Source organism: Gambusia affinis, linkage group LG15 (genome assembly GCF_019740435.1).
Source record: "Gambusia affinis linkage group LG15, SWU_Gaff_1.0, whole genome shotgun sequence".
Lineage (NCBI taxonomy): Eukaryota > Metazoa > Chordata > Actinopteri > Cyprinodontiformes > Poeciliidae > Gambusia > Gambusia affinis.
In genome coordinates this window covers 21,904,252-21,915,709 of record NC_057882.1, presented here as the reverse complement: position 1 = coordinate 21,915,709, position 11,458 = coordinate 21,904,252, and the positions used below count along the sequence as shown (strand labels likewise).

Here is an 11,458-nt window from a genome sequence, read left to right as displayed (position 1 = left end):
GATTGTTTTCCACTTCCATCGGCTGTCGTCATAGTTTGCATGTTGTGAAAAAAACAAACAACAAATGCAAAGACAGACAGACAGAACTTCACTGGATATATTTAATAATTAACAAAAAAGGGAAATTTACAGGGGAAGTTGTAGGAACAAAAAGTGACGAACCACAGGCAGCGAGCCGAGCAATTTAAGAGACATGATAGGAGGAGAAACGAGCAAAGAACAACAAACACCAGTGGGATTAACAAACACCAGTGGGATTAAATATGGAGGGATGAGTGGGTAAAAATATTAGATACATGTGATCAGATCAGGTGATTGGGAACAGCTGTGGAAGGCAGCCAATGGCAGGATGAGGGAAAGTGAGTAATAAGATAATAACAGAGAAAAGGCAACAAGAAAACGATTGAAACACAAACCAAAACCAAAAGAGACTGTAAAATATGAACATGTAAACAATTTTGACCAATTTTCTAGGATTAAATGATTGACATTCATCAGCTCAAAATCTCCAAAAAAACTTCAGGTAAAAATTTATTAACAGTATTTTAGAGAAACTTAAACTTAAAATTTTTAAGTTTAACTTTGATTAATTTATTTCAAACAGGTTTTTAAAAACAATCAGTAGGACAGAGAAAACATGTGCATACTTAACCAAGAATAAATAATTTGTTTATTATTCTGTTTGAAGAGAAAGAAGTGAACACTTATTTAATCCTACCTCTTATTTCAATTTATTGAAATAAATTATGTACTGACTCAAAAATTATCAACAATTTGTAATTAAAACCATATTATAATATTGATGTTATATATTTGTCATGAATATGTAGATGTATGCACTACAGACATGCAGTAAAAGATGATGCCTTGACCACAGATTGATTTTACTTTATGTTTCTTTAATTGTTAGTATTAGGCAGTTTGAGCACTGGGTTTTGATATGATATTAAATTCCTTTGATACATTGATATATGATTTCTGTAAGTTTCGATGTGTAGCAGATAAAATACTGTAGTTTCCAGGTATATATTGCTGTTTTAAAGTGCAATCAAGTACATTCAGTTGTTGCCAGATGCTGTACATGTCAAACATAACTTTAAAGAATTTTGACTTTGCATCTGATGCCTTGAAATTGGCGTCTGTCTCTTTAAGGAGTTCCTAATCTTTCTGACACTCTTCCTTCAGCATGTCATCGCAGCAATGCTTCTCCATGATGCTGTTTACAACTGTTCTTTGCAGTGTTGCTTTGAGAAGTAGATGCTGTGATGAACTAAGCAGATTCAGAGTTCAGCCAGGTGTTAGCTAATCCTTGCTGCCACTAGGCTGGAGGAGCAGAGTGGGAAATTGCAGGAGAAGTCTGCTTTGTGAGGTGGAAACTCAACTGTATGGAAAACAGGCGGCGTATTGTATGAGCTGGAGTTAAAGCGCCCCCTATTGGCTGCCACGGGAGATTCAAGGATTCCTCAAACATGCTTGAAAGAATCAAAGCAGTAATGTTTTTGATGAGGGAATAAAACTACAAAATGATATAAAGCTTTAAAAAACCTCCCCCATGTAAGAAATCTCATCCTGTTTGACATTCTGACCAAGACTGCCATGAAAATACTTTGAGCGAAAATAGCCTGAGATATTCTCAATGCAAAGTTTACTACTGTGAACACCTTTCCATGGTTTCCTCCAGAAAACTTGCTAAGCCTGGTGGTTGGGTGCTAGAGCCGTCGTCCATCCAGCAGCTCGCGGCATTTTTAAGTTAAAAATGTTTATAGTTGACAGGAAAATTGAAAATATCGCTTGGTAATTATGTGTTATTGAAAGACTGGAAGATTAACACCTGAACACCAACTATAAAGTTGCAAACATTTTAAAAAGACTTAAATAAATAATCAATACTAGGTCTGATGGGGGCACAAGTAAAGCCTGGTGGCCCACCAGACCTATAATATACTGGGGGAAACCCTGACCTTTTAAAGGGTGCAGGAAGGTCAGTGTTTCTGTCTACACATAAAGTTTATTCTATTTTTACAGAAGGTCTTCTAATTGGATGTACAGCAAGAAGCTCAGGACTGAGAAACCAAAGCAAAGAGACACGGAGAAGTCAACTCTTGTAGAGGAAGCTGTGACAGCTGTTGTTACAGGGCTGGTTGTTACATTGCTCGTTGTTACAGGGCTGGTTGTTACATTGCTCGTTGTTACATTGCTCGTTGTTACATTGCTCGTTGTTACAGGGCTTGTTGTTACATTGCTCGTTGTTACAGGGCTGGTTGTTACATTGCTCGTTGTTACAGGGCTGGTTGTTGCAGCTTCAGTGACATTTGCACGAACAGAGTAACTACAGATTCTCACATTGCCTACTTGATCCACAGCCACCAGCTGCACATCAGGTGAGCAGCAGGAAGCCACATAAGACACCAGAGTTGTATTATCAGCTGCTGTGGTGATGTTCATCGTGCCGCTGCCTTCTCTGAGACTGACGCTGTCCACACCCGTCCCATTCGCTGCGTCAGTGACCTGGACAGAGACCTCCCATGTTGACTGGCTGCAGTTGTCAGAACAGTTGGACTGCAGGCTGAGCAGCTGGCACACTGGTGGAGTGAAATCAGTCACCTGTGAGAGAGTGACAGGAAAATATTATCACTACTTACCCTCAATGATGTGTCAGAATGCATACAAAACAAAATGAGACGTTACTTTTGAAAGGACGGTGAGATGCAGCACAGCGTAGTTGGTGTCTGCACCTCCAGGAGCCGCGGCCTCAACGGTCAGAGTGATGACGGTACCGGACGGCGTGTCGGCAGGAACTGTGACGTCCACTGTCCCGTTAGCACTGCCTCCAGCACTCAGTAGTAAATTAGTTGGGTAAGAAAGCGGAAGGTTTTGGTTATTCGTGGCTTGAATGGTGAAGCGTCCTCCTGCTCCGGTTGTCATCACAGAGAAAAGAACTGAATTTTTTGTTCCTGGTTCCAACACGATGTCTAACTCATCCTAAAAAATAATACAGAGTGCAGTTAAGACACAGGAACAGAGATACTGATTTATTTTAAATATTTAAAGGTTTTTCTTTTTACTTGCATCACTTACAACAGTGACAGTGAGAACAGAGGCTCTCAGGCTGGTGGCCGACTGTCTCTGGAAGATCCCTGAAGAAGCTCTGGAAACGCCGTCGCTGTTCTGGCCCTTCACAAGCACAACAAACTCGACCGACGGGATCCTGTCGAAGTGGACGATATATTCTCCTCCACCCTGGGCCTCCACGGTGCCGTTAACCTGACCAGAACCCGACGATTCAACCAGGATGACCTCTGACACCGTGGCAGAGTCGCTTCCAAACAGAGTCACCAGCAGACTGGCGTTTCCTCCTTCGAAGAAAAGAAACGTTTTTTGATCCAAAGCCGGTTAATTTTCAATACATCCAAACTCTGTTTTCATTACCAGCTGTGGGTCGATTGTCAATTACATCAAATCCTCCAAACGGACCGTCAGACTCCACAATGAAGTCAAACAGGAAGTCGATGGAGCTCTCTCCTGTAAACACAGAAAAATACAATGAATTAAGTTATCTAACCTTTTTATTTAACCACTTTTTCAACAATTCTGTAACACTTAAAAGTTGAAATCAGAGTCTTACCTACAACTTTCAGACTGTAGGAATTTTTTGACACTATTCCTATTTCCCAAACTCCTGCCAGCGTCAGCAGCTTCACAGTGTGGAGGTTTCCAATCATCTGGGATGAAATGACTGAGGATCCTGTTGCATTAACATCATTTTGAACCACACCTAAACAAAGAAATTATAGAAAATGGTTAAAAAAAGCAATTGAAGTTGGCACAACTTGTGAAATGTTTTGACGCTGACCTGAGGGATCGATGAGCGTAAACTCAACGTTACTTCCAGTGATGTAAATTGTCAAATTTCTCACTGACTCATCAACGGAAAAGGTAAAGTTTTCAGTTTTTCCAGGGTTCCTGGAAACTTGCAGAAGGGTTACCTGAAAAATGGAAGATAACTCAGCAGGTGAAATCTTTAAACGTGAAAATAAATCAAGTTCATCTTAATTAGTTTTCATACCAGAGAGGAGCTGGTGGACTCAGTTAGGATGTTGATGGCCTCCAGCAGATTACTTTTGGAGACTTGGACAGCCTGACCTCCTGAGGTCTGAGCCAGGTCTCTGTACAGCTGACCGTCTGCTCTGGCCATCCGATAGCTCTGTTGCTGCTTGCCCTCTCCTGGTGTTTGTTGACGGATCCCAAGAACATTAGTTATCATGAAGTTCACCTGAAACAAAATGAGGGAACCAATAAACCTGGAAATATTGAGACTTTTTACAAACGAAAATGTAACGAAGCTGAAGTTGGTTTCTGATTGCAGCTTCCGATTTGGGAAATGGCCACCAAATCTTTTGCTAAATTTGGCATCTTTTATCTACTCTAGCTAAAAAACTACAACACCCAGACTCTTCAAACCTGGACTACATTATTCTCAACTAATAGCAGAATATTTAAAACCCAGTTTGTGATTTGTGAAACCTTTATTTGAATTGTGAAACTTCAATAACGGTCGATTTCAGTCCTCTTTTTGCATCTGGACCAGATAAATACTGAACTCCTCCTTCTCTGAAATGTCCATTGTTTTGCTTTTATATCCAGTTTTAACTTTTTGCTTTCTCTCATAAAAGACGCTGAAGGTAGTAAAAAAATTGGCAAAATTGCCCTTTACTGAAGTTTCACAAATCAAATAAAGGTTTCATAAATCACAAGCTGGGTTTTAAATATTTTGCTATTAAAGTAGAATGATCTAGTCCAGGTGTTTAATTTGAGTAGGTAAAAGAGGCTGAAGATATTGAAAAAATTAGTGAAATTGCCCTTTACTGAAGTTTCACAAAGATGTTTATGAGACACTGAATCTGTTTGGTAACAGTGATAATAATTGGGCCAATGCCATCTTCTTTTTACATCTTTCACATTGGTTATTTTTGACTGGATCAGCAGAATTTACTTTGCTTCTGCAGAATTACTCACCACAGATTTGGTCTGCTCAATGAGTGCAATCACCGGGTTTCTCAGGTGTCTGTCTTTGGCCGGAGCATCGGTAAAAACAAAGATCTCAGAATTGGGAGGCGCGCCAGTCAGAGCCAGCTGTATGAAGAAACAGAGGAATGCTTTAGTATTCGCTTGTCTTATATTATCAATTTTGCAGCATCAAACAAAGCACCTGAAGTCCAGAAAGACTCAGTTCTGGAATATCTCCGCCTCCAGCTGCTCTCAGTGAGTTGATGTAGGCCTTAAAAATTTCTGGGTCTGTTGTCCGTATCAGTGGCCCAAATTCTGCACATTTGATGGAAAACAAAGACATTTTCTGTTATAACTGTTAACCCTTAAAGCTTAAACCAAATGACAGAGGGTGCAGAACAGTCTTTCTGCAAGGTACTGCATGGAAACGACCGTTTATTTCCTGTGACGTTACAAGATATAACACTGTGATGCATACACCAGCTAAGTAACCAAAGGATTGTGTTTAAAAATAACACTGGATATCGATGAAAAGAAAACCAGATGGTGATACCGTACTTCTATGATCACAGGAAGCCAAGTTACACCTGCTGAAAGTTTCGATGTGTCGTTCGATTCTTTTGAACGTGTTCAAACCGTCGGTCTCAATTGGTGAAAACTGTCTTTGTTTTTTAGGACTTTACTTGCTTATAGTGCTCTGTTCACAGCTATTGTTATTTTAATTTGAATAAAAATAATTCAATAGACTAAATACTATTGATAAAAATTGTTGGATAATTTTAAATTTAATGGTGCGAAAGATAATTTTTGTTTCTAGCACACAATACTTGGTAGTAAAGAACAACTTCTTTTTTGATTTCCATTATGTTTGACATAACTGGAAATCTACACTTTCAGAATCTGTAAATAACTCAAAATAACCTGAATAGATGTGTTCACTGCTTTATCGAGGCTAGTCACATTTACCAAACAGCTTGGATGAACAAAGAAAACAGCTATGTGTGTTAAGAGACTATTAGTACATTTTTGGGTATTTCAAGTTGATTGGTCGTCAGCCTGAAACGGTTTGAGAAACACTGGTTAAGATTGTACCTGGATCACTGAAAGGAACCAGAACATAAACCGACGGCTCATCCGATGTTCCCAGCTTGCTGTCTATTATCGAGGCTGTGACCTGTTTCACTGCAGCGATGTCATCCCCCATGCTTCCTGTTGTGTCCACCACAAAACACAACGGTTTCCCTTTGAACAGCCCCATCATGCTAAGGAAGGACAAACAAAGATAGACAAAAATCACTTTTATAAATTATACTATTTACATTAGCTAATTTCAGCAAGAAGTACTGAATTTATTACTCCAGGAATGCTTTGTCCCCTGCTGCACTGCGGACGTCCTCCAGCAGCTCACTGGTTGCTGCTATCGCCATATTGGCTGCTTGAGAGTGAAGGTGTCCATGGCTGGAGTCCAGCGTATCTTTGTTGATTCCACCTTTTGGTTCCACTAAACTTGTACTATCCGGTACACCGCCATGGCTGCATTTTCCTGTTTGTCACCATAGAAAGAGCACAAATGATTTAACCAGTTTGAACTTGTATAATTACTGGTTTTCGAAATTTACAGGTACCCAAAAAAAAGTACAAACATGGGGCCAAAGAAAGTCCAATGAGACATCAGGCAGAAAAAGCTCATAAAAAAACATTCTCAAAGTTTTGAGGAATGCTCTTTCAATGTTATATGTAGTATTTGAATTTTCATCCAATGTTACATCTTGTTGCTATGAGAAAACTAAGATTGTTTTTTTATAATAATATTTATTTTGGACAATATTGTGCAGAAATTATCCATCAGCATCACAGTGCTTTACATTAGGAAATTACGGTAATGAAGAAAAATCACACATAGTTCACCTAAAAATCACAAAATGTTATTTTGTGGAGTTATTTTTGGAGCAATAATGCAGCTGGTAATATTATCAGATTAATCAAATATAGTAATGATTATTTGGTTAAATTAGAGATTTTTTAAAAAAGGTAAGAAGTAATTATGGCAAACAAATACTTTTCTTCATCTTCAAAGTTTAATAAATGAAGAATTTTCTGTATGTTTTCTCAAAGTTGGATAAAAACAATTTTAAGATCTGGTAAAAAAAAAAAAATCAGATCAGACCAAATATAGTGCAGCACCATCACAGTGTAAAGAAAAGACAAAAAGTATCAGTTTTAAACAAAATTAACCCATGAAAATATGTTTTACCTGAGGGCTTGGAAAAGGGATTCACACTGAAATATCCTGAAGTAAGAATGTTGTTTTCCAGAATGTCGCTCCGAATGTTGTTTCTGCAGTCATTTCCATTACAGCTGTGGCAGGTTGCTCTGGTTTTAGCTGCAGATTCAGATTGGAGCAGAAATAACCAATAAATATGAGCAGAAATTAATGCAAAACAAAATCTCTGCCTTTTGTTTAAAGGCACCTTGAAGCCAGTATCATCATGTCGTTACCTGCTATGTTTCCAACACGGGCGTTCGCTTTGATCAAATTGGTATTTGGGAATTTGTGGCCTATTTCCACCCAGTTGCTGTGACTGTAGAAATCCTTAATTTTCAAAGAAACAAGAGATAAAATTACAGCTTTCATCTTTGTTGTTGAATTAAATTCAAAAATACAGAATTGATTCACAAACCATTTATTAAAAGCACTTTAAAACTTTTATTTTGTGACGCTTTCTTCCACCAGTGGGCAGCAAAACCAAATGCAGCATAAAACCTGTGTATATTTTAAATGACTGTCTGTGTAATTTGCTTGCTTTCTGCCTTTATACACGGACAATTTTAGAAGGAAAAATGTCCAAAAACAGCAGAATTAATTGCAGTGATTTTTAGGTTGAATGCAGGCAGATTTTCAAACAAACAAAAGACAAAATTGCAAATTTAATCTGATTATTAAATTTGGAAATACAGAATTTGTACACGAACCCATTATTGAAAGCACTTTAAAATGTTCAGAACAAAATGTTGCGTAAAACCTGTGGATATTTAAATTATTCCCAGTAAAAACTGGGACAGCAGAATTAGTTGCCCTGATTTTTAGGTGGGATGCAGGCAGAATTTCAAAGAAACAAAAGACAAAATTGCAGCTTTACTAATAATAATAATGTGAAAACCTTTATGATAAGTATCTACATTAAATTGATCATTTTGTGACGCTTTCTTCCACAAGCGGGCAGCAGAACCAAATGTAGCGTAACACCTGTGAATATTTTGAATTATTCGAAGTAAAACCTACGGAAGAGGATTAGGGCCACCGAGAAAAAAAAAAAAAAAAAAGAATTCTGACTTTGATGTCAGAATTCTGAGATTAAAATCAGAATTCTGACTTTCTGACTTTAATCTAAAGTCAGAATTCTGTTTTTTTCTCTCGGTGACCCTAATCCTCTTCCGTAAAATCCTCTACTAGTCAGCGTAATTTGTACAACAGCAGACGGACAAGTTTAAAATAAAAACTTTTGTTCAAACCATCAGAATTGGTTGCTGTGAATTTTAGTTGGAAACCATTCAGAAATACCTGTAAAGTGTGGAAAATCCTTCCGAGACTCGATGTTGCTGAAACAAAGTTCTGCTGCTTACTGGAGGCCTTGACGGCCGATAAACCATCGGTGACGATCTTCTTGCCTTCATCCAGCTCCTCGTTGTCACAGTGGCGACGAGCGCTCAGGGCATATTTAATGTCCGTTTGCCAGTTCTTCCTCTGAATCCGCTGAATGGTTTTGATGAAACTTTTTAAGGATTTTGATGCTCCGCAGGCGGCAGCAACAGATGAAGCAGTAAAAGGCTGACGCTGCATGGAGATAAAAACAGTGTTTTATTAAAACAGAACTGATTGGGTTGGAAATGGGATAAAAAGACGTGGCGAATTTGTTTGTTACTTACAGGAAAAGTGAAATCCCTGCCCTCAGACAGAGCCAGGCTGCGGCACACCTGCACTGTGACGTTTAGGACGGCTCTCTCTGTGATGGCTTGGTGGCTCAGAGACTTTCCATTAAATATACCAAAACTATGAACTCCAGTCTGCAGAAGCAGCAAACACAGCACAGCCAAGGCAGTCATCACAGCAAAATCTGAAAACAGAAAGTCTGAAGTTAAACACCTTCTCCAAAAGCAAATTTTTTTATTATTTTTATATTAGGTGACAAGTAAACCTGCAAAGGAAACCTAACAAAATTTATATCAAATATGTAATATTGGAACTGGTTTTGGTGCTTTATACTCTTTTTTTTTATTTTTTTTTTTATTCTGAACTGTGATCAAGATTCAAGGATTGTTTTTAGCAGAAATATTATATTCTTCAGATCTTTTATCATTGTGGTCAGACTTTTTAAACAATGTCCAGCACCGTTTTTTTTCTATTTACTTACTCATATACCCATCAACATAAAAACCCGCTTGTTTTCAGTGATTTTAAAGATGCAAGAATCTGAATAATAAAAATAATAAAACATACAAGAGACTGGAAGAACTGCGTTGCATCTTTCTTTCTCTCTTTCTTTTTTCTGCATCTAAAAATGTAGTAAATTCCAGTATAAAATTGACATAAAACACGTAACATTTGTCACGATGTGTTGAGAGGTGGTGGTGAGGCAGACGCTTGAAGACCCAGGTAGATGAATAAAGAAAGTTTATTTGAGCAATAATCCACGAAACAAAGCACAACGATGAATAAACAAGTCCAAATCCCTGGCAGCACTGCTGACCGGAGGCTGAGGCTCCCACAGGTAGCAAACAGAGAACACGAGTGGACAAACCGACACACGGCAGAACAGACTCCAAATGAGACGAGGACCCGACAAAGACACAGAGACACAGGTGAGACTAAATACACCGGAGGTAATCAGGGAACGAGACACACCTGGGAACTAATCAAAGGGAGAAAGAACAACACGGAGACACAGGAAACTCTAAATAAACACACAGAAAAACACAGATCACGACATTATCCTTTGTCAAAAGCTCATAGAATTGTAACTTTTGATGAAATAGTCTTAACATTATGAATATTAACAATTTCTTAAATGTATTGAAATTAGTTTAAAAAAAGGATGGTTTTGTTAGGATTGCAGATTTTAAAATTTTTCAAAAGCAAAAACGAGTTGAGGGTGAAATACACAACGCCGTCTGGGTTTCTCTTCACTGTCGCTTGTTTCTATTTAACAGCAGGATGAATTAAAACTTTTAATTTTAGCTTAAGTTCAAACATTATTCTTAAATTGTGATTTGTTTATTTTATTTTATTTTTTTTATCAATAAGGGTGTAAAGAGAAGTAGGAAAAATATAGTTTTTACCTGGGTTGTGCAGATGTCCTGAGAGCAATGTTTCTGAAGCCTTAATGTCTATAAACTTATTATGTTTTTTCTTCAGAAAGGTGGAGTCTGTCAGATAGAGAAGGTGACGCATTGTTTAATCAGCACATAACCAACGGTCAACGAGTGACCTTTTTACGCAAATACAGAAAACACGCCGGAAGGTCAATAAAATCCTTTATAGCTGCCTGTTAAATTGTAACCTTCAGATTTATTTCCGTGGAAGTTTCACAAGAAAACACCAGAAAAATCTCTTTCATATGTTTAAGTTTCAATTTACACAAAGTTCAAACTTAAATGTTCACAAATAAATCATTTAAAAATACCTATGAAATCTACAGTTAAAATTTTATATTTTGATTCAGTCAATTGAAAAACTAAACTTTTGATATCAAGTTAAACTAAACTTTTGCTGTTAGATTATTTTCATCTGTCAGTAATTTATATACACCAATATTCCCTATTTTCATTAATGTAATCTAACTAGATTAGATTAACTAGTTCATGTTTGCAACATCAATCTGGTCTGTAGAATAATTACTTTTTGAACTGCAGGGTTTGTGTCAAACATTCCCACAACTTCCTCACAATAGTTTGCTGAAATGTTGCCTCATTTCTCTTGGTAGAAATGCTTCAACTAGATCTGATTTGAATATAGTTTTAGTTCTAGTTTTTAGTAACCATTGAAATTGTATACCTCATAGTTTCTCCATTCTGTAAAAAGAGCAGTTGAAATGCTTCGATAAAAAACTCAAATTGAATGTCACATTTTAAACTTCTGTACAGAATCATATTAATGTCTGTGTGTATGAGAGCCATTTTAAGTTTCACAAGAAACTTTTCAGCTAAATATTGTATAAAAATGATTTGAGTTGTTGTTCATTTGGAGTTTCTGTCCCAGTTTTAACTTCCTGAATAATGTCTTAAGATGTCCTTTTGATGTCACGTATATATTGCGCCATCTTTATGATGTCGTCTATTTTCTATCAGTAGCAAAAGAACGCCACAACAGGAACCAGTCCCTAATTATACTTTAAATTTGTCAACATTTGAAATTAATGAGACAAAGAAACATTTAGAAATAACAATAAAATAA

At 37.3% G+C, this 11,458-nt stretch overlaps 1 protein-coding gene across 2 annotated transcripts; it reads right to left on the bottom strand.

The window, feature by feature from the left end:
* Positions 1-1,901: 1,901 nt before the first annotated feature.
* LOC122844869 (von Willebrand factor A domain-containing protein 7-like) lies at positions 1,902-10,373 on the bottom strand. Of its 2 annotated transcripts, none has more exons than XM_044140692.1 (16): positions 10,345-10,373; positions 8,935-9,122; positions 8,570-8,842; positions 7,507-7,600; positions 7,262-7,390; positions 6,364-6,550; positions 6,100-6,269; positions 5,210-5,322; positions 5,017-5,133; positions 4,067-4,273; positions 3,854-3,986; positions 3,626-3,775; positions 3,430-3,522; positions 3,079-3,356; positions 2,689-2,982; positions 1,902-2,604 (listed from the first exon to the last, which is right to left on the bottom strand). In XM_044140692.1, the coding sequence occupies exons 2-16, from the start codon at positions 9,109-9,111 to the stop codon at positions 2,020-2,022; spliced, it is 3,000 nt and encodes a 999-aa protein (XP_043996627.1). In that variant the 5' UTR covers positions 9,112-9,122; positions 10,345-10,373; the 3' UTR covers positions 1,902-2,019. The 2 variants fall into 2 exon arrangements, with proteins under 2 accessions (XP_043996627.1, XP_043996628.1); XM_044140693.1 differs by lacking the exon at positions 10,345-10,373 and adding an exon at positions 9,609-9,833.
* Between the last annotated feature and the right edge of the window lie 1,085 nt (positions 10,374-11,458).